General features: G+C 33.3%; 1 protein-coding gene across 2 annotated transcripts; it reads left to right on the forward strand.

Annotated features, from left to right (window-relative positions):
* Positions 1-8,151: 8,151 nt before the first annotated feature.
* On the forward strand, positions 8,152-22,640 carry LOC110647040 (myosin-6). 2 transcript variants are annotated; one of them, XM_058149841.1, is made up of 39 exons: positions 8,153-8,539; positions 10,648-10,776; positions 11,024-11,167; positions 11,383-11,528; positions 11,623-11,779; positions 11,896-11,954; positions 12,052-12,211; positions 12,894-13,043; positions 13,125-13,261; positions 13,390-13,536; positions 13,681-13,782; positions 14,316-14,373; positions 14,466-14,567; positions 14,871-14,908; positions 15,047-15,173; positions 15,279-15,449; positions 15,521-15,652; positions 15,759-15,868; positions 15,952-16,012; positions 16,341-16,518; positions 16,623-16,828; positions 16,991-17,110; positions 17,794-17,892; positions 18,287-18,499; positions 18,626-18,765; positions 18,916-19,027; positions 19,114-19,158; positions 19,258-19,341; positions 19,437-19,607; positions 19,715-19,870; positions 19,976-20,167; positions 20,274-20,402; positions 20,476-20,546; positions 20,623-20,722; positions 20,886-20,942; positions 21,047-21,103; positions 21,463-21,543; positions 21,646-21,728; positions 22,151-22,640. In XM_058149841.1, the coding sequence occupies exons 1-39, from the start codon at positions 8,537-8,539 to the stop codon at positions 22,263-22,265; spliced, it is 4,542 nt and encodes a 1,513-aa protein (XP_058005824.1). In that variant the 5' UTR covers positions 8,153-8,536; the 3' UTR covers positions 22,266-22,640. The 2 variants fall into 2 exon arrangements, with proteins under 2 accessions (XP_058005825.1, XP_058005824.1); XM_058149842.1 differs by lacking the exon at positions 19,114-19,158 and having other exon boundaries at positions 8,152-8,539.
* The last annotated feature ends 1,162 nt before the right edge of the window (positions 22,641-23,802 follow it).

Raw genomic sequence — 23,802 nt, forward strand, 5'->3', positions numbered from 1 at the left:
AAGGGTATTTGGCATTGGTGAGAGATACGTTTATAGAAGGTGTCAACATGGGAAATGTTCCTGTTATCAGAGAATTCATGGATGTCTTCCTTGAGGAGCTTCCAGGGTTGCCACCAGGAAGGGAAATAGAGTTCTGCATTTATGTTGTTCCGAGTACAAACCCCATATCAATGCCGCCTTATAGGATGGCACCAGCAGAATTAAAAGAGCTGAAGGAGCAACTACATGAGATTTTGGACAAGGGTTTCATACGTCCGAGCAGTTCACCCTGGGGCACTCCTGTTTTATTCGTGAGAAAGAAAGATGGGTCCTTGAGGTTGTGTATTGATTATAGACAGCTGAACAGGGTGATTGTGAAGAATAAGTATCCACTTCCTCGGATCGATGATCTGTTTGATCAGCTCCAAGGAGCTCGATTCTTTTCCAAGATAGACCTGTGATCAGGCTACCATCAGTTGAGAATAAGGAATGAGGATGTGTCCAAAACAACATTCAGGACAAGATATGGTCATTATGAGTTATTGGTGATGTCTTTTGGACTCACTAATGCACTAACAGCCTTCATGAACTTGATAAACAGGGTGTTCGGGCCATTATTGGACCGTTTTGTCATCGTATTCATATATGACATTTTGGTATACTCTCGGACCGAGCAAGAGCATGTGTGACATCTGAGAATGGTGTTGCAGACTTTGAGGGAGCACCAGCTATATGCCAAATTTTCAAAATGTGAATTTTGGCTAGAAAGCATCTCATTCTTGGGACACGTGGTTTCTAGTGAAGGCATTCAAGTGGATCCAAAGAAAATTGAGGCTGTAACTGATTGGCTTAGGCCTACAATAGTTACTGAGGTGCGAAGTTTTCTGGGCTTAGCTGGCTACCATAGGCATTTTGTGTAGGATTTTTCCAAGATAGCAGCTCCTCTAACTAAGTTGACTCGGAAGAATGTTCCATTCATTTGGACAGATGATTATGAGGAGAGTTTCCAGAAGCTTAAGTAGTGTCTAACCACCGCCCTTGTGCTGACACTACCGATGAGTGGTGAAGGATATACCATGTACTGTGACGCCTCCAGAGTTAGCTTAGGGTGTGTTTTGATGCAGAGTAGAAAAGTAGTGGCTTATGCTTCAAGACAGCTAAAGAGGCATGAGCAGAACTACCCCACCCATGATTTGAAAATGGCGGCTGTAGTCTTTACATTAAAAATCTGGAGACACTACCTGTATGGTGAATTGTGTGAGATATACACTGACTACAAGAGTTTGAAGTACATCTTCCAACAGAGGGATTTAAACTGGAGATAGAGGATATGGATGGAGCTTCTGAAGGACTATGATTGTACCATCTAGTACTACCCTGGGAAGGCCAATGTAGTAGCAGATGCTTTGAGCAGAAAATCTTCTGGCAGCTTGGCGCACATATCAGCGGAGAAGAGACCATTGATTCAAGAAGTACATGAGTTGATGGATCAAGGTCTAATATTAGATCTTTCAAATGAGGGGGTATTATTGGCTCATTTTTCAGTGAGACCAGACCTACGAGATAGAGTCAGAGTTTCCCAGCACAAAGACCAATAATTGATAAAGATCATAGAAAGAGTACAGCAGAGTGAAGGTGGTGAGTTTGGATTTGCCAATGATGGCGCCCTTATGCAAGGTTCCAGGATATGTGTGCCCAACGTGGACAATCTCAGAAATAAAATCATGCAAGAGGTACACTATACACTGTACAATATCCACCCAGGCTCCACCAAGATGTACCCTGATGTGAAAGATGTTAGTAGTATGCCCTAGAGCATATATTTATGTGTAATAGAAAAGGTCCATTGATATTTTGTTAGAAATATTATTCTTAAGTTGTTAAGAATATGAGTGACAGTATTTCTAGCACAAAGTATCATAAATAGGTTCACAATCGAGGATACTTCACAATAAGGACATGACTTATCCAGAAAGATTGTATTCATGTTTGTTTCCAAGTTATTTATATGAGATATAAATAAGATGGAATGGTGAGTCTCATGCCATATGACAAACATGATAGGCACTTATAAATGATAAGTAGGCCGAACCAGTGACATTTATAATAAGCACATGGAGTTTACTCCTCTCAATGTTTTGTCATAAATCATATTAGTGCATATAATCTTTAGACCTGAGATAGCACAGTTATCTTATATATAGGTAGTTTGAGTTTGATACTGCTTTCATACTTGTACTGTATATGAGTATATGAGCATGTGTTGACTCCTACTAGTTATATATGGAGGTAGGTGTTGATCAAGATGGAATCTGTTCCTCTAAGTAGTTGAGCTCCCATTTATTTTTATAACATTTGAGTATGTGGAGGGTGAGCTGAGCTCCCCAATTGATTATATATTGTGTTTACAGGTCGGGTGAGTCAAAAACTCCCCGTTATAAGGTCCATTTTATGGCCAGACTCTGTCCGGTTAAATTTTTGAAATTAGGCCCAAATGGGCCATAGAGTTGGGTTGATGAATAGTTAGGCTTACTACGGGCCTCGGGGGCTTTAGACTGGCCCAGGTCCTAGTGCCGGTCCGGCCCATAGGTTGGGTCGTGACAGTGGTCTTCTTTCAGGGAAGATCTTTAAAAAAAAAAAAAACACACCTTATTATTCTTATTATCTTCAATGTTTCTCTTCTTTAAGTCTATACAAGACTTCTGACAATCTGATGCAATTTTTAGCTCGTTTTTAACTAATCCAAAGCCTCTCTTACTGTTGTTTTATCAATTATTTTTTTATTCGTAGTTCCTTCTAAAGTGACCTGATCGATCATATGAGAAATGTTTATCTTATCATTGGCCATAGGTTCATAATCATTACCTTACCATCTCCATTCTTGACCTGCGCGTATATGCTATTTTGTACCGTCTCGTTCACTTTTATTTAATTTACTACTTATTAATTCACTTTTTACCTGATAGAACAGTTCATGATACCATTACACATCTTAAACTTGTCACTTGCCCTAAGGGCAGTCCTCAACTAACGTCTCTCCCGGTGTTATAAACTTAAATGGATCTTATCCCCATACTACTGCTTTAACTTGAAAATAGGGATAAACAGAGGTTAACTCATATCCTACAATTTCGAGCTCCATGATTGAGCTCGAAATTATATATATATATATATATATTTTTTTTTTTTTCATGGCTTTTACATGAAGTGCATTGCTTATTTGTATTTTCATGGTAGGTGTGGCCTTTTACATGCTCCCAATATATATAACCATTTTTATACACATTTCCACTAATTTATTTTTTTCGAAAATGACTAAAAGCATGATGTTTAATCGGTTGACCTTTTCCTTTAAAGATAATTATATCAAGATGGTAATATTTGACCTATTGTTTACGACTAATGAAGTAATAGTTAATGAATCAGTTAACTTAGTGAATACTTAGCTTAGTGAATATTTAACCAATGATTTAATGTTTGATAACAATTTGTCAAACATGATTATCCAAATATAGTGTAAAGGAGAAGCCCCAACATCCCCCACCATCTCACTTTCATCATGAATATATACATATATTTTCTAGTCACCCATATTGTATAAGAAAATATTAAATTATATATTTTTTTTATAAAGAATATGCATAGAATAGGGACAATAAACACTTCACAACAAAATTATGATAATTTTTTTAAGGCATGCTTTGTTATAAATCCTATTAATAGCTTTTGATATGGGTGGCATTTGTAATAAATAACATGTGGATTGGATACATATAGACTATGGAGGTTAGCTAAGAGTGATATGAGTACTTATATGACTACGACCTATCCAGGGTACTCACACGACTATAGGGAGTTACCTTTGACTATTTGTCTGCAAGGCAACAAAAGGTTAGAGAGTTAAGGAGATTCTCCCTCTTGGCACTCCGATGTCTAAATTAGAATAGGATAGGAAATAAAGAAAACGTAAGAAAATCATGGATAATGAATATGGAAAATAAAGGTTCAAAGAATGTATATACTCAGTTAAAACTTATATAAAAGTTTCAGCCCAATAAGGTATCGCCACATATAGGGATTCATACAAGTGGCCTTGTAATATTCATAATAGGTTTCTAAAATATAATGAAATGTCTCCTATATGTTATAATTATTCCGACTGTTCTAAAATGATGGTTACTGTGGAGTCTAACACATGTAGATCACTCACATCTATCAAGTCATAGACCTATGACACATCAATGGTGGATAGTTAGTTTACATTAATTTAGCTGATTAGCATTTTATCGTTTGATATACATAAGTGGGGTTCTTATTATATAGGCAAATGTTTCTATCACATTAACTAAGCCAATTCCATACTTGAGAAGCGGCATCCACTCACGCCTTGAATATGGATGACTTCTCGATAGTTGTTGTACGACGACTATATTTACTATGTAATAACCATTGTATTGTTATAATGATTTCCTATTACAAAATCTATTCAAGGTAGCTATATATGCTTTATTTTAAGGTACTTGTATGTCATTTATACAAGCTCTCATATACGACGACTCCTCGCGTTACACGTGACACCCTTCAAAAAGCTAAATTCATTTATATTGTATCAACTATGTTAAATTAGGATGTTAACGCTACTCAAAATTTGACATTAAAGGGCAATGATCAAATTCAAGGATTTTTATTTTCCTTTTAAAAGAGAAAATGATACTCCATCTCAACCAATAATGACATGTTCTTATAACATCCAACTAAGCTTCTATTTCTATGTCCATCTTTCTCCACTTTTTATTTCCTTTCCTTTTGACCTTTTTTTAAGTGTTCACAATCACCATGTGAACCCAATTATCATTATCATCACTTTGTTAAGCATTTGACTCCGTCCGTTAAGGCGGTGACGTCCTATGCGTCACAAACCATCTCCCCACGCAAAACCCATCAAAGTGTCTTCTCCATCCAACGGCTACTATTGCACCGATCACACGTCCCCTCATCTCAGCCGTCGCTTTCCTTCTCACGTCGCACGTCCTAAGTAATCATCCGTCAACACAGAACTTGGTTTCGTTTACGCGCTTTCAAATAAACGACTACCAGCTTAAGCCCACTCTCACGAACACTCACTCTCAATTTGATTGGTTGCTTAAGTGGGGCTCTCTTAGAGAGGAACTGCGGGGCTACCTATGGGCGCGTGGATTATCAAGGAAATCTACTGGACACGTGGCTTATTTATATTGGGCTGTTTTCCACATTTATGTGACAAACAGCAGCATGCATTTATTTTCTCACTGGATTTATTATTCCTATATATTCCCTTTCCGTCGAGATTAAATCCTCGCCGTCGGTTTCTAACATGGAAGGACGACAATGATAAACAGTAATTTATGTCTGTTTTACCTTAATGCCCTTACAGTTAATAAGAATTACGATGGAACCATTTGGACTTTTTTTTTATTTATTTTAAAAGAAAGTAATAATAGCGCAAGCTGTGCACATATATAAAATATTGTTATATATTCCTTTAATTAAACGTAGATAATTATTTTAATCAATAAATTTTAGTATAAAATTATAAGAAATTATAATTTAGTCACTAAATTTTACTTTATATTATATTTTAGTCTTTAAATGTAAAAAAATTAATTATTTAATCTCTAATTTTGATATCACGTTATACTTTAATTTTTTAAAAATTAATTATTTAATCCTTAAATTTTGTATTATATTACACTTTAATTTTTATAATTTTAACATATAAAATAATTTAATTATTTTTCAATGAATAAAATTATTATAAATATTAAAATTATAAGCATCAAATTATTCTATATATTAAAATTAAAGAGACTAAATAATTTATTTTTCAGAATTTTAAGAATTAAAGTGTAATGTAATGTAAAATTTAAGAATTAAATAATTAATTTTTTTAAAATTTAAAAACTAAAATATAATATAAGGCAAAACATAGGGATTAAATTGTAAAATTCTCTAAAATTATTCACTTTTAAAATTGTAAAATTTTAAATTTAAATTTTGATTTTAATTAATTATATAAAAAATAAATAATTATTTTTTAAAACTAAATAATAAAACTTTATTGATTGCTTAAATCAAAGTTTAATATATCAGCTAAAATGAAAGGAGTTGAGGTTCCCCAATCAACTCTTTTAGACAAAGAAACAAAAATAAATAATTATTTCATATTGTAACAAATTAGATATGATTTCGACATATTTGAAATTAGGATCTAAGTAATCATAATAAAATATATAAATTGGCAATAAAAAGTTCCAGATCATCTTTTTGATTGAAAATTTCAAAAATATTATTTATTTCATTATATGTCTGATTGACATTGAGATTAAAAAGCCAAAACTGTTTTTCAGGATAAAACCATCATTTTAGATGTATAAAAAAATAATTTTAAAAAATAATTTTATTATTTTAATATTTTTATGATTAATATATTAAATTTAATTTTAAATTATTTTTTAATATTTTTTAATTAATATATTAATTTTTTTTCTTAATAACAGTTCTAACAACATGTCAAACAGACTCTATATTTTATTACATTTAATTAGTTATATCATGTGATATACACATTTGTATATTTTTTTCCTTTTGTTTGAACATGTAATATACCATTAGCTTCATGCCTAAGAAAAATGGCATTATTATTATTTTTCTTTATAATTTTTAGTGAAATACACATTTTTTACAAAATAATTATTTTCTAGATTTGTAATGAAAATGACTTGCTAATTAAGAATTATGTGTTTAATTCTTTTTTATACTATTATTATCTTTTTAAGTATTATTATTATTATTGTTACAATTTTCTAAAAAAAAATTATTTTGCTAGTAATAAAAAAATATTATAATTATTTTTGTTGAATTTCACTTTAACAAGCAATTTTAATAGTTTTGTATTAAAGAAAAAAAAATAAAAAATTCAAATCAAAATAGTTATGGAAATGATAAGATTAAACAATGTATCTAATCTAGGAACATATAGTCCCCACTACCAAATTTAAATTAATTGGTAAGGATTGAAATTAAAGTGTAGCAAATATCCTCTATATGGCCAAAGGTCCCCTCCAAGATTCCTTTTGATTGTTTACCAAAAAAACCATGATCACATTCTATTGTCAAAACATACCCATCTCCAATATGAAAATAATCTAAATTAATGCTTGTTTTCTTTTATAAAAAATATTTTGAAAATAATTACTATATTTAACTATAAAATAAAAAAATACAATATTAACATTTCTTTTATGTTTATTTTCTTTTTTTTTAAATTTATTTTAAAATATTTTTATTCCATTTAAATAATTTTGGATGGTAAGATTTTAAGTTTAAGTCTCTCAAACTCAAATATAAAAATATATCTTGTTAGAAATGAGTGCAATATTATGCTTATTAATAATATATTTCTGAGGATTTAACCCAAAATCGTTAAGAGTGAAGAAAGCGAATCTATATAGCCGACCCAAATTTTTTGTCATAAAGATTTAGTTGAGTTGAGGATTTATTAAATATATATATTTATTATTAATATTGTATTGATAGCATAAGAAATTTTATTTTTATGTGATATTACATCAGTTTTAATGTAATATTTCATATTTTTATGCAACATTTAATTTGTATAATTTCAAATATTTTTAGAAAAGTGATAAAAAAAAATATTTAGAATAATAACACATAAGAATAAAATTAAAAAAATAATTAATAAAATGTAAATAAGGTGAGAAGAAAAAAGATTTTTAAAAGAACACAAGAGCATATTATAGATATAAAATTATTAATAAATAAATATATTAAATAAATATTAATAAGCGCGATATTATATATATTGGTAAAAAAAAAAAAACAAAAAGGCATGGAAAGAGAAGTTCTTAACAGGAAAGGAAGGGAACCATCCTTCTCTGTTTCCGGAGCAATGGCGCCAAGGGCATTTTGATTTGAGGTTCTGTGTAAGATTCGGACAGCCCAACCCTAAGTGGACTCAAATCTGACCAATGTCTTAGTTGTCAGATTCTCACTCTAAGCTCTCGTAATTACAGCCGATAAACAAGGGCAGCATCGGAATTCAATCCCCATTTAATGAAAACGCTTTGATTTTCTTAATTAATTAAGCAATTAACAACTTAAATTACTTTGTTAATAATCTCGATTCTTGACCCAAAGCCCAAATCAGGTGGGAGGGAAGAAAAGAACACACACGTTAAGGAAACTTTAGAAAACAAAAACAATAACAAGAAAATAAAAAAACAACAAAAAGTTTGATTTTCACAGCAAGGAGGGCCTGAGAGACAGATACAGAGAGGCTTATTCTCTTCTTCAAAACATATTTTCCTCTTGTTGCTGGGTCATTAGTGTAAATCGATTTTAGTTGCACCCAAGAAGGGAAATAGGAAGGGAAAGGGAAGTTCATTTTATTTTTATTTTTTTATTTTATGGGTTCTGGGATTTGAGTGGTTATTGTTGAAGGCTGTAGAAGTAGATCGAGGAGGAACCCAAGTTTCTGATCTGGTCATTCTCGGTGGATATGGTATACTTTGTGCCTTTTTTTTTATTTTAATTTAGTCTTTATCTGCTTTTGTTTTGATTGTTGGGAAATTTGAGTCCTTGTTTGTTGAAAATGATGTTTAATTCTTATTTGTTCATTGATAATTTGACGGGTGGTGGTTGTTTTACTTCGTTGGTCGACTGATCTGTGCTTAACTTGGAGCTAAAGTATATACTAATTTCACATTGCCCTTATCTCTCCTTTTTTGCTTAGATGGTCTAACCTCATTGATATATTTGCACCTACGATGTATTTGTGGATGTGCCCATTTTAGTTTTAGAAGTAGCAGGACAGACATTGAACTTCTATATTTACTATGCTGAACTAAGCTTTTTAATTTTTTTTTTCCGAGGGAAGAACTAAGCTTTTGACGGAACAATGAAATTGGAATATTTAGTTTTAAGGTTTTATTCCAGACAGATTATAATTTATCAATGCTGAATTTGTGGGTTACCGATGATTAGTGTATGCTCGCATCGAGTTTTAGTCAGCATTTCATGATTATAGCTTTACTAGTCAAAAAGATGAATTCCATTATATTATATTGTATGGTAAAACAGTCTTGCATTGGGAGCATGCAATGAAACTGGAGATCTTTTATGTTTTTGATTGGTGTTAATGACTGGAAATTTCCAAATCGTTTGGTCCAATTTTGAATTATGGTCAATGCTTTAATATTTGTTTATCATATGTGCACCTATAATGTTCTTTGGGTGTACCCATTTTAGTTTTACCAGTAGCAATATGGGAATTGAACTTCTATGTTCGCTATGTCGAGCAAAGTTATTTAGAGAACAATGAGCTAATGACATTGAATTGTCTAGCCCTAAGGCTTTACTTGTGGTGCAACCGCTCAACAAGATTAGCATTTATCAATGTCCAATTTGTGTTGATGATAGTCTATTTCATAGTCAGGGAGTCATGATTATAGCTTCACTAGGCATCAAATATGAATTTGTAGGCTTTATTGCATGGTAGAATTGCCATGCATTGGAATTGAAGGCCCTTACCATTGCAATTTAGGTTCTTGACTAGAAAAATCAAAATATTTTGTTTGACTTCAATTATAGCCAATGCTTTAATTTGCATCAATAACATAAATTACCTTAGAAGGCATGCACCAAGTTTCTCAAATTGTTGACATGGCTTATAATTTATTTTAAACAATTCACATTAGCATTTGATCTGGCATATTTGAATGAAAGACCACTTATGAAATGATTAATTATTTGCTAAAGATATTAATTGTTATATAATATTAAAAAAATGGAAAAAGAAAATTTTTGATAGTTTATTGTCTCCTCTCTCTCTCTCTTTTCTTAAATATCCCACATCATGTGCTTCTGTAATTTATTAAAAATAAATTATATGCATTGTCAGAAATTTGAGAGTTTTGGCACATTTGCTTCCAAGTTTGGATATATTTGAAACCAATATTAAAGGTTATGTATACAAATAAAGCATTGGCCATGACTGAAATTTGAACAAAAGTTAGTTGAAGTCTTTATGATTTTATATGCTTTGTCTTTGATAATTCAAGTGAACTCAGTTGTGACTCGAGGCAATTCCAACCAAAATCTGATGGGTCATTTGAATGATTTTGCACTTCTTTTAAAAGTTTTTTAATTTTTCTATAATTCCAAAATTATGATCAATGCTGTTGAAATTGCAATCATTAGTTGCTTCCTCCATTTCAACAAGCTAATAAATAGAACTCAAAAAGTGTGTCAATGCAGGTGGCCCTTCTCTAATAAACTGACCAATTAAGTTCAGAAATATTGAATGGAAGACATGTAGCAGTAGCAAATTCTTATGACTTTTTTTTGGCTATTTGTTTTCCTTCTTGCAAAGACACTGCTCATCACAGCATTTCCTTCTGCTAACGTCTTCTTTGTCAGTGAAGAAGGTCTCTTCATTTTATGCTGCTATGTTACTGGTGGATCAGTTTCTGGAGTCTTACATTGCTCCCAAGTTTTGACATATATTTTCCATTTCAATAATTGATGTGGATGATTGGAAATCTTCTATATGTGGTACAAAATGATACAGTTACACTGAAGCAAAAACCCTCAACACTGTTGGCTTTGCAGGCTGCTGCTGTTGGTCTGGTCGTTGGATCTCTTGTTTGGTTGGAAGATCCTTATGAAGCTTGGGTTGATGGTGAAGTTGTGGAGATTAAAGGTGAAGACATTAAGGTCCTCTGCACATCTGGAAAGACGGTGGGTGCTTTTATTGACTCTTCTCAATGGTTATATTTAATGTAGATGTCAACTTCAATCGGTTATATTAGTCAACTGTTTAAGTGACAATAAATATTTTTATCTTCTAGTCGTGTCTAGTTGCTTTTCTTCTTATTGCTGTGACTTTTGATCTGATGCTAATCCTGTTTTTCTTCTCTGAGAATCTATAACATGATGAATGGAGATATGCTGACATTGTATCCCTCCCCTTTTTGGAAAACTGCAGGTTGTTGCTAAAGCTTCCAATGTTTATGCTAAAGATGCTGAAGCCCCACCATGTGGAGTGGATGATATGACAAAACTGGCTTATTTGCATGAACCAGGAGTCTTGCAGAATTTAAGAACAAGATATGATATGAACGAAATTTATGTGAGTATTTGCAAGCAATAGATAATTTTCCTTCTTATGCTTCTTGTTTGGAGGGTGAATGTGGGGAAGTTAGATATGTTGGGATCTGCTATTTTATGCTTTCTATATCTTTATATTATGTTTAGACGGATATTGGGATATCTTTATTTTTTTTTTCTTTACATTTTCTACACTTTCTGTTCTATCAAGGCTGATGTACTAAATGATACCTCCAGACTTACACAGGGAATATATTAATTGCTGTGAATCCTTTTAGAAAGTTGCCACATCTCTATGATAGTCATATGATGGCACAATATAAAGGGGCAGCCTTTGGTGAGCTGAGTCCACATCCCTTTGCTGTTGCAGATGCTGCATACAGGTAAAAATTTCTAGCAACTGGTTGCTGACCATTTTATTTTCTCCTCTCTCTTTCTGAATTTGATTATAGTAAATGCCATTGCTTGTGGATGTAGGCTAATGATCAATGAAGGAGTCAGTCAGTCAATTTTAGTTAGCGGTGAGAGTGGGGCTGGTAAAACAGAAAGCACAAAATTGCTTATGCGTTATCTTGCCTACATGGGAGGGAGAGCTGCTGCTGAGGGGAGAACTGTTGAGCAGCAAGTCTTGGAGGTGAACTTGTTTTGTCATTTAAGTCTGTGACTGGCCGATATAAAAATTCAAGAAATCTGATGCCATTTGATGATTGACAACATACTTGCATTTGTATTGTTTTCATCATTTTGCAGTCCAATCCTGTTTTAGAAGCATTTGGCAATGCCAAGACTGTCAGAAACAATAACTCTAGGTGGGAAGATTTATAATAAATCCTTCATATATTCATGAATTTTGCATCATGTGTTTGATTGGCTTGTGTTCTTATTTGCATGCCATGATCCCTGCAGTCGTTTTGGTAAGTTCGTGGAGATTCAGTTTGATCAGAGCGGAAGGATTTCAGGAGCTGCTATCAGAACTTATTTGCTAGAAAGATCACGTGTGTGTCAGGTTTCTGATCCTGAGAGAAATTATCACTGCTTCTACATGCTTTGTGCTGCACCACCGGAGGTAATGGGTCTTAGATTATTGATTGTTACTTAATGGAAAGTGGGGTTTTATTGAGTGTAAATATCAGTTGCTTTTATGAGCTGGATTTATACTGGTTTTTTAGTTTGCTTATTTATATATATCATGCAACAAGTGTTTAAACGGATAATGTTCTTGCCTTTTATACTGGGTTTATAGTTTGCTTATTTATATTGTGAACAGTAATAATTATTCTTATCAGTAATAATTATAGTGAGTGAATTCACTACCCCTTTGTCAGGGTGTCAACCCTATTTATATTGATATGTATGAGATGGCTATGGTGTAATGGTAAAGTTAACCCATTTATCACCTGGAGATCATGGTTTTGAGCCATGAAAACAGCCTCTTTGCAAAGCTGGGTTAAGGCAACGAAAATCAGTCCTCCCTAGAGCCCACAAGTGTGGGATGCTTCATGTATTGGGTCACCTTTTTTTTTTTTATAATGTATGAGACAATACAAAATACAAACACAGAGTTCCAACAAACATCCAATAGTGTTGCTACGCTAATAAACATAAGTAGCTGTTTGATGCTAGAAACACAATCTGGATATGGAATTGCAGCAGCTATGTTACCATCCTGAAGTCAACAAAGAGCTTCCAATGCTCATTTTCTTACTTCCAAACGTGTCTCATAATTTCTTTCCTTTATCATTCATCAGGATCTTCAGAGATACAAATTGGGAAACCCAAGAACGTTTCACTATCTAAATCAATCGAATTGCTATGAATTGGATGGTGTTGACGATTCTAAGGAGTACATTGCAACAAGGAGGGCGATGGATATTGTTGGAATAAGTTCTGATGAGCAGGTAATAATTTAGGCAAAAAATGTTGTCACTCAAATTCTAAATTCTTGTAAATATTTATTTTTCTCTCTGTTATCTTTTCAGGATGCCATATTTCGTGTAGTGGCTGCAATCCTCCATCTTGGAAATATTGAATTTGCAAAGGGGAAGGAAATAGACTCATCCATGCCTAAAGATGAAAAATCTCGGTTTCATCTAAAAACTACTGCTGAGCTTTTAATGTAAATAAATGAGCAATTTTATTTACTCTTATATACACTAATAGATATGCTATTGTTAAAAATATGTCTGCCTCATATGCTTTTGCAATGGAAGGAAATGCAGCTTTTGAAACCTGAATTTTATGTAGGTGTGATGTGAAGGCACTAGAAGACTCTCTCTGCAAACGTGTAATTGTAACTCGTGATGAAACCATTACAAAGTGGTTGGATCCAGAATTTGCTGCTGTTAGTAGAGATGCGTTGGCTAAAATTGTGTACTCAAGGTTGTTTGATTGGTAAGTTCACTTCCATAGTGTGATGAAAGCTATATTATTTCCTTGCTTGCAAATAAGTTGTTAATTTGTTAAATAATAAACACTTGTTTAAAGCATTGGACTATGTTGTTCAGCATTGCTCTAATATTTCCTTTCATTCTGCAGGCTTGTGGATAAGATTAATAGTTCAATTGGTCAAGACCCTGAGTCAAAGTGCTTGATTGGCGTGCTGGATATTTACGGTTTTGAGAGTTTCAAGACAAACAGGTGCTTAACTGGTATGCCTTTTGTTTACATTATTTAGAGGGACAGGTTCTTTAAGAGAACAATTGTTCTATTCAAGTGTCTCAATTGGATACTTAGCATGAAGGAGGAGAATATGGATTTGTTGATGCTGATGAGAGTCATGTGGGTTAGTTGAGTAAGATACTAGATCGTAACAGTTCGAGATAATTACCTTGCAGCTTTAGCATTACTGCTTTCGTGATCACAACAGTCCATGAAACTCCATTGAGCTTATTTGTTTCCTTGATGTGCCATTAATGTATAGGTTTATTTTCCTGGTGTGGGCATCAGGGGAATACCTCATCACCTGTTTAATCTCCTTGTCACTTTAGGCTGTCCTAGAACATAAATAGCTACCTATTTCATGGATTTTGTGGTGTATGCTAAGTCAAAGTTATTTCCGTGATGCTCAATGGAGGGTATTTTATTAATTAGGTCAGTCACAGTGAGATAAGCAATGGTGGATGCTTGTTTTATTTTTTCATCTGATCGTTGGTATTATATCATTCTTGCAGTTTTGAGCAATTTTGCATCAATTTGACAAATGAGAAACTTCAGCAACATTTTAATCAGGTGCATTTGGAAATTCAGCAGTACTTTCTTTTGACACCATTGCATTTCTTCACTCTATTGCATTTTTTGATGCATAAATCTCTCTTGGGCAGCATGTCTTCAAAATGGAGCAAGAAGAATATACAAAAGAAGAAATTGATTGGAGCTACATTGAATTTGTTGATAATAAAGATGTTCTGGATCTCATTGAAAAGGTTTATTTTCTCCTACTTTCGCACCAAGTATTACTGGTTATTTTGTCTGTTCTGTTGTAACTTTCTTGATCTAGTACTATTGTAAGTCCTGGCTTGACATCTTATAATTTACTTTATATAATATTTATTATTAACTGCAAAACAGTAGATGAAGCTTGTGTCACAAATATAACTGTACTCTAATTGGTGATATTCTTCTCATATTCATGATAGTTTACTTTTTCCCTTGCTGTCTTTAAAATGTTATTTTTCTGTGTTAAAGATTGCATTCTTATTTTTTGTTTGTTTCCTATTAATTTTCAGAAACCTGGTGGCATAATTGCTCTACTAGATGAAGCATGGTAAGCACATCGTCAATATTACTATTCACATTTGTATTAGTGATAATGAGATGAAGTTCTTTGAGTTAGTACAAGTGTTCTTTTCGGTTCTTCTTGACCATTCTGCAATGTAACATAACTGTGACTTGTTTTCTGTAGCATGTTTCCAAGATCAACACATGAAACTTTTGCTCAAAAGTTGTACCAGACATTTAAAAATCATAAACGGTTTAGCAAGCCAAAATTAGCTCGAAGTGATTTCACAATTTGCCATTATGCTGGTGATGTAGGTGTATTTCTTTTTATTTTGTGGTTCAGTAATGGTGTTGTCAAAAAATAATAATTTCAAGAATTTTGAAGTGTATTGACAAAACTTTAATTTATGAATCAGGTCACATATCAAACTGAACTATTTCTGGACAAGAACAAGGACTATGTTGTTGCTGAACATCAGGCACTTTTAAATGCTTCTAAATGTTCCTTTGTTTCGGGATTGTTTCCACCTTTAGCTGAAGAATCCTCTAAACAATCAAAGTTCTCTTCGATTGGTTCTCGGTTTAAGGTACGTCTTCATTTTTTTTTTCCCAATTTATGTGCTTGTGTGTATGAATTGCTGTTTTCTACTTTGTGCAGCAACAACTGCAAGCATTGCTTGAAACTCTCAGTGCAACTGAGCCACATTACATTCGCTGTGTAAAGCCCAACAATCTTCTTAAGCCAGCAATTTTTGAGAATAAAAATGTTCTTCAACAATTACGATGTGGGGTGAGGTTTTTGATATCCATTACATCTGGTTATTAAACACGTTAAAGTTGTGACTAGAACTACCTAACTATGTGCTAATCTTAATCTATGATGTATCTCATTTTAGGGAGTTATGGAAGCAATTAGGATTAGTTGTGCTGGATACCCTACTAGAAGGCCATTTGATGAATTTGTAGACCGATTTGGCATCCTTGCACCAGAAGTTTTGGATGAGAGGTATTCAATTCTTTCTCTTAGCAGTGGGCATTTTCGTTCAAGCATTGAAGATTCTGACTCTTTTGTAATATCATTTGTGATAGTTCTAATGAAGTTACTGCTTGCAAGAGGCTTCTGGATAAAGTGGGACTTAAAGGCTATCAGGTTATTTTCTGAGAAGTGAATAAATCCTGTTCTAATCTTAGTTTTATGACTCTTAGATTCAATATTAGTGTAACTATTGTTTTCTAAAGGTGGAAACTTCATTTCCATTCTACGCCTGGCCATGATGTTGTTCTTATTTCACAGTAATGCTTTGGAATTTAACACTGTTGCTTTTCCTTGTCAATCTGATAATAATATCTAGCTTGGTTAGGGGCTACATCAGTTTCTTAATAACTCTGCTCCTGGGTTTCAACTAAATAGGCGCATGAGATGGATATCAATCTTTTTTTTTTTTTGGAGCTGATTATCATTGCATTTGATTTTGAAGATTGGTAAAACAAAGATATTCCTTAGGGCTGGTCAAATGGCAGAACTGGATGCTCGTAGGAGTGAGGTGTTAGGAAGATCAGCAAGCATCATTCAGAGAAAAGTGCGGTCTTATTTGTCTCGCAGATGTTTTATCATGGTTCGTCAGTCTGCAATACAGATTCAAGCAGCATGCAGAGGTGCTTTGTTGCATTCTTGGACCATTATATTAGCTGGCAGTGCTATTTGCTTAGGCAATGAGGATTATGTATAACTCTGTTGATTTTGCCTGTGCTCAATTCAGGACAACTTGCTCGGCAAGTTTACGAGAACATGCGGAGAGAGGCTGCTTCTCTGAGGATTCAAAGATGCTTGCGAATGTATTTTGCTAGGAAAGCATATACAGATTTGTGTTGCTCTGCTATTTCTATTCAAACAGGTATGCGTGGGATGGCTGCTAGGGATGAGTTACGCTTCAGAAGGCAGACTAGAGCAGCAATTGTAATTCAGGTAACATTATTATAGGAGAATTCACCACCAGATTTATGAAGCATTTAAGCAATTTATTTTATGTTATGTTTCGGAATGTTGCAAGGATTTGTTTCAACAATTGTTGTGTTCTTTTCAAATTGTCTGTGCATGAATTGATATGCCTTTCACCCTATTCTCCAGAGCCAATGTCGCAAATACTTGGCCCGGTTACATTATTTGGAGTTAAAGAAAGCAGCAATTGTAACACAATGTGCATGGAGAGGGAGAGTTGCTCGTAAAGAACTGCGGAAACTTAAGATGGTCAGCTTCTCCCCCCCTCCCTCTCTTTCATTTCTAATTGATATTGAGAGTTTGTTTTAGAAACAGCGTAGGCTGGAAGCCTTGTCTTCTTTACTTGTCTTCTCTTTACTCTACTAGTTCTAATTTATATATTTTCTGCTTTCCATTAGAAAACTTTACTCAGACACAATTGTTTTGCCAGAACAGAGTCTGCAGAAGAAAGTTTTTGTTCTGCTTATTTTGTAGGGAAAATTCCATGCTTTATTTTTTATTCTCTAAATCTTTAATGATCAATTTTCCACATTGATAGTGTCAGAGGAAGCTGTTTGGTATTCTTGTGAATGACCCAAATAGCAACTCCATCTAGCACTTTCAAGTGATGGGCATGTGGTATTGCATACACTTTGTTTTAGGAAAAACTTGTTGGGAATGAAAATTTGCTTATAGAAAACTTGCAAACGCTTAAAATTGCACTTGTATAGGTAGTTTAGAATGAAAATTTGCTTTCAGTTCTTTTAAATTATTAAGTGATGGCTGCTTGCAACTGTTCATATTATTCAGTCTTTTGCCTGCTAGTAATTCCCTTTCATTTTTTGCTTGTCAATTTTTTTTTTCTGAAATTATTCATTTCTTCTGCAGCAATAACTGGTTCTTCTCTCGGTTATTTTTGTATGTCATCTTTGCATTGTTCTTTTTTTTAACAGGCTGCAAGGGAAACTGGTGCTCTTCAAGCTGCCAAAAATAAATTGGAAAAGCAGGTTGAAGAATTGACATGGAGACTTCAGCTGGAGAAACGCATGAGGGTATTTATAAATTCATTAATGGAAAATTTGCTGTGTAGTAATTATGCAATGTTTATCTCATCAGAACTCATCAGTTTTTGATTTAGCTATTGGCTTTAGTTTATTGGTTTTCTTAAACTATTTATTTAGTCTTCTCATCATAGCCATTTCCCTTGGTTGTTTTTTTATATTTATTTATTTTTTTATTTTTTAATGAAGCATGCTTCAGTTTGTATAAAGTATAGACAGTGATACATAAAGCTAAAAGAACTTTGTGAAAGAGCTACCTTTTTTGATCTCTCTTTAGTTTTGACCATCAATTCATATTATTGGCCTCTCATATGATAATTCCTCAATAACTCTTTCGGTCTCTCTTGTTTTTTTCTCAAATTTTTATATTATGTTATATTTGTAGGCTGATATGGAAGAAGCTAAAACACAAGAGAATGCAAAACTGCAGTCTGCTTTACAAGAAATGCAACTTCAGTTCAAAGAAACTAAAGTGATGCTCGTAAAGGAACGGGAGGCTGCCAAAAAGGCCAAAGAGATTGTTCCTGTTATACAGGAGGTTCCTGTAGTTGATCATGCAATGTTGGATAAGCTTAAAACAGAAAATGAGAAACTCAAGGTGGGAGTCTGATAATTAGTGGTACCAGTTCCATGCAGACATCTAAGAAGTGTTCTCCAAACCTGTGAGAGCAGCTTTTGGATTTCATTTTTCACCTATTAACTATGTTCTTATGATTAATTTCAGGCTCTGGTTGGTTCATTGGAACAAAAAATTGATGAAACAGAGAAAAAATTTGAAGAGACAAACAAAATAAGCGAAGAAAGATTGAAGCAAGCTTTGGAGGCAGAGTCGAGAATAGTTGAACTGAAGACTGCTATGCATAGGTTGTTGTAATGTTTATGCTACATTACTGTGGGGGTCAATGATTTTATTAGATAATCATTAATTAATGCAATGCGGGAGTTGGTTGTTCCGTGTGTCCGGTTAATAATTGATACTCATCCTCCCCTGAATCTTTTTTGACTTGTTTCTAGGCTGGAAGAAAAATTTTCTGACATGGAAACTGAGAACCAAATTCTTCGGCAGCAATCTTTGCTTCAGACACCTGTTAGGAAGACATCAGAGCGGCCACCTATTGCAACTCAGGTATGCACTTTCTGCAAGGAAAAATTGTATAGATCTTCCATTCTCTCCCTCTCTCTCTCCCATGTCAACCTTCCTTTTAATTTCAGGGTATGGAAAATGGTCACCATGTGAATGACGAGCACAAAGCCAAAGTAATCTATTTCATTGATCATCTACATATAGCAATTTGAATTTGTTCAGTCACACTTTGATTTCTGTTTACTGATTGTGGATGGGATTTCTTTCTGCAGGAACCACAAAGTACAACACCTGTAAAGATGTTTGGCACGGAGTCAGATAGCAAGTTTAGGAGATCCCATATTGAACGTCAACATGTATGTGCTTATGAAATTTGGATTGCTTCACCTATCATGTTTCATGTAACCTTGGCTGTAAAGTTCCAGCATTTTATGTCTTATTCTTGCAACAGGAGAATATTGATGCTCTTATCAGTTGTGTTGCAAATAACATTGGGTTTAGTCACGGAAAGCCTGTTGCAGCATTTACCATATACAAATGTCTTCTCCACTGGAAATCCTTTGAAGCAGAAAGGACTAGTGTGTTTGATCGTCTAATTCAAATGATTGGTTCTGCAATTGAGGTAACTGGGCACATCATATTGTTGGTAGTTCTTCCTAGAAAAAGCACAATGGAGTGCTATGACTGTTGAACAAGGTTTGCCGTTGATAACGCTGTTCTTGATTACAGAATGAAGATAACAATGATCATATGTCCTACTGGTTATCAAATACATCTACTTTATTGTTTTTGCTGCAACGAAGTTTGAAGGCAGCTGGTGCTAGTGGTACAACTCCAAATAAGAAGCCATCCTCAGCAGCATCCTTGTTTGGGAGGATGACCATGGTATTAAAATTTTCTATTCATTTTCCTTTATGACATATTATATTTGCTTTCAAGGTTAATGATATAAATATATTTTTCTTTAAATGCATTCTTTGTCAATTCTAGGGTTTTCGTTCTTCACCCTCCTCTTCCAACCTTGCTGCGGCTGCTGCACTATCAGTAGTGCGCCAAGTAGAGGCTAAATACCCAGCCTTGCTTTTTAAGCAACAGCTAGCAGCATTTGTGGAGAAAATTTATGGAATTATTCGAGACAACTTGAAGAAGGAATTATCGTCTTTGCTTTCATTATGCATCCAGGTATATTGCACTTCACTTTGTTATGTTGTTGAAGTTGAACTCCTTGTTTTTAGTCTCAGGTACTTCATGACAATCTCAGCATCTTTATTTTTAATGTCAACTTTAGGCACCTAGAACATCTAAGGGAGGTGTACTAAGATCTGGGCGTTCCTTTGGTAAAGATTCTCCTGCAAGTCATTGGCAGAACATAATTGATAATCTCAACATTCTCCTCAGCACTTTGAAACAAAATTTTGTACGAGCTTTACTGTTTTCTCTTCTAATTGTCTTTAAATGCACAAAATTTCTCACGGTTATTGTTATTTCAGGTGCCCCCAGTTCTCATCCAGAAGATCTTTACTCAAACTTTCTCATACATCAATGTACAATTATTCAATAGGTATGTAGTCATCTTATTCATTTGATATTGTCATATGTCAAAAGTTTTCCTTATACGGAGATTCTATGATGTTCAGTCTTCTCTTGCGACGAGAGTGTTGTACATTTAGCAATGGTGAATATGTGAAAGCTGGATTAGCTGAGCTAGAGCTATGGTGTTGTCAAGCAAAAGAGGAGGTACAAATTGATTTAACTCGTCAATATGCTTTTGGTTCATTTTTTGTTGTTATGCTTGTTGTTTCTCAAGCAGATACTGAAATTATAATTTGTATTCTCTACTTTCCATAGTGTTGTGCATAATTTTTCTTGATTCTCATTCCTTCACCTCCTCTAATTGCAGTATGCTGGCGCATCTTGGGATGAGCTAAAGCACATAAGACAGGCTGTCGGGTTTTTGGTATGCCAATTAATTCCTTTTTTTTTTTTTTCATTTAGTACTACTGCTAACATCATGGTAGATGCTTAGTGTTGTTCATATTATTTTCTTGTCTTGGCCTTCAGGTTATACATCAGAAGTATAGAATATCCTATGATGAAATCACTAATGATCTGTGCCCTGTAAGTATCTCCCCCATGCCCTCCTTTGTTACTGCTTATGCATGTGCGTGCCTGTCTCATCATGTTGTGTGCACAATCTTAGTGGAGCAGGATCGGGGAACTAGATTTTTGTACAGGGGGTCTTTAATTTATTAGAATAAGGTTCTATATGTTTGTTGTTTGCATTGGAAGTTGAAATGGTTGCCAAAATGGGTAACAACTTTTGCCTTCTAAATAGCTGTTCATGGTTGCTTCTGGCAGCCAGACATCAATTTCATATTGTTGGTCTGTCTGATGTTTTCCATTCATTTTGCTGCGAAATCATGTTCATTGGTGTACACAGGCCTCTACCTCTTTCTCACTATGGTTTGTTTGTTCAGATCCTGAGTGTGCAGCAGCTGTACCGAATCTGTACATTGTACTGGGATGACAACTACAACACTCGAAGTGTGTCTCCTGGTGTAAGTTTGTTTAAGAATGATTTATGCAATGCGTCTTTGGAGTTTGTTTTCCTATCAAGCAGAATTGAATGCTCTTTGGCTTCACTTTTAATCTCTCTTCAGGTCATTTCCAGCATGAGGGTGCTTATGACAGAAGACTCCAATGATGCTGGCAGCAGTTCCTTTTTGTTGGATGACAATTCTGGGTGAGAGTTTCTTCATTTCACATATATTTTCAATTTGGCATCACAGAAATTTCCTTGCATGTTTGAAAATGGACTAGGAAAGTGTAGAGATCATAAGACTTTGATGCTCATAAAATGAAATGAGGTGAACTGTCAATGTCTTTTCAATGCATCAAATTAGTTTTGGTTTTTGTGAGGTTTAAACCTTAAAGAATATCATTCACGATGTTATCTCTCCGCACTTGGTATCTAAATGAAAATGCAATACGTGATTTTAAAAACACATGCATCTTTCAGCAGCAACAATACTACTGCATATATATACATATATATATATATATATATATATTTCCTTTGAACCTCTATTCTTAATATATCAAAAAGTTTTTCCTTATGTAATTTTCTCAATATATTTCCTGTCTAATTTGTAATTCTTATAACAGCATCCCATTCTCTATTGATGACCTTTCAAATTCACTGCAAGAGAGAGATTTTATGGGTGTTCAACCAGCGGAGGAACTACTTGGGAATCCAGCCTTCCAGTTTTTACAAGAGTGAGGCTAAGGAAGCTCAAGCTTCTCATCTTTTTTGTTTGAAGTAGGCAGCAATCAATCTCTCTGGTCAAGGATATGAGGGTTGTAAAGTTAATCTTTCTTTCTTTCTTCTTTTTCTTTTTTCCCCATATTCTTTTCTTCTTCCCTGCCCCTGTGTAAAATCTTTCATTAATTTATTTCATTTTTGAAATTCAAATCTGTAAAATCCATCCATGGGAAGGGCAAAGGAAATATATTTGTTGGGTTTGTATTCTTTAGAGATACCAATATTTGTTTTTTTTTCATTGTTTGTTTGCCCTCCACTCAATTTTTATTGTATAAAGAAACAAGACATTTGAATATTAATACATATTAATGAAAAGTATATGATATTGTTATATTTTTCATTCTTTGTTTTCAAGAAATTGTGAAACATGAACACAAGTTTCACAGCCCTGCACATATGATTGTTGGAAATGGCTCAAATCAAAATTTTATAAATAAAATGAAATAATTTAATTTTATTAATTTTTTTTTTTTACACTTCTTTCTTTTATTTTTTTTTTTTTTTTTATAAATCTTCTAATCAATTTTTTTTTTTTTTTATATATATATTATATCTTTTTAAAAAAATTTTTTTTTTTTTTTTTTTTTTTTTTTTTGTTATAAAAAAAATATTTTTTAATTTTTTTTTTTTTTAATCTCTATGTTAAAAATCCTTCATATTGCCGGGCTAACGGCCAACTTACTATGTAAAATAAAAAGAAATTAAAAAAATATCATATATGAAATTCATATCACATTATCTTTTCACTCTTTTTCTCCTTTCATGCACACTCTTTTGACTCTCTATCTAATCCTTTTCAAGCTCTCTTATTACTCTTTCACTGTCTTTTATTTTGATAAAAATAAAAAGTAACTGACTATTTATTCCCTCTCTTTTAAAATTGAGAAGAAAAATTCAGAAAATAATTTTTTAGGGTTCTTTTTTTGGTCAATTATTTATTTATTTGTTAGTTTTTAAACATGTTTTCCTTTCAAATTTATTGCAGACAATCCCCAATTTGAAAAATTGAGAGATTTTAATGTAATAAATTTTAAAGTTGAGAGATTTTATAATCATAAACTGAAGATAGAAGAAGGAAATGTAACAACGTTAAAAAAAAATTCCGAAATTGAGGTAGTAACAAAATTAAAGATGATTGAAGCATAATAATTTTAGAATTTGAAGAACAAGTAAAAATTAACCAATAAAATAATTATCTATGTGATTTTATTTGAAGGTGGATATAACAAAAACAATTCATCAATTGAAAATAATGTTACATAAAATTCTTTGTTTTAAAGAAAAATGAAAGGGAATAAATATCACATCATATAAAAAATGAAATGTATGTATAAAATAAATGAATGAAGGAATAGTGACAAGTATCTGAAAATCAAATCATGAAAACACGTAGAAAATAGAAAGATTTGGTAGCCCAAGAGCATGAGGAAATCACATGGATTCTAAGAAAACCCTCACCTAATGCATAACTCACCGCGCCACACCCTTCCCTCAA

This window comes from Hevea brasiliensis, chromosome 7 (genome assembly GCF_030052815.1).
Source record: "Hevea brasiliensis isolate MT/VB/25A 57/8 chromosome 7, ASM3005281v1, whole genome shotgun sequence".
Taxonomy (NCBI): Eukaryota; Viridiplantae; Streptophyta; class Magnoliopsida; order Malpighiales; family Euphorbiaceae; genus Hevea; species Hevea brasiliensis.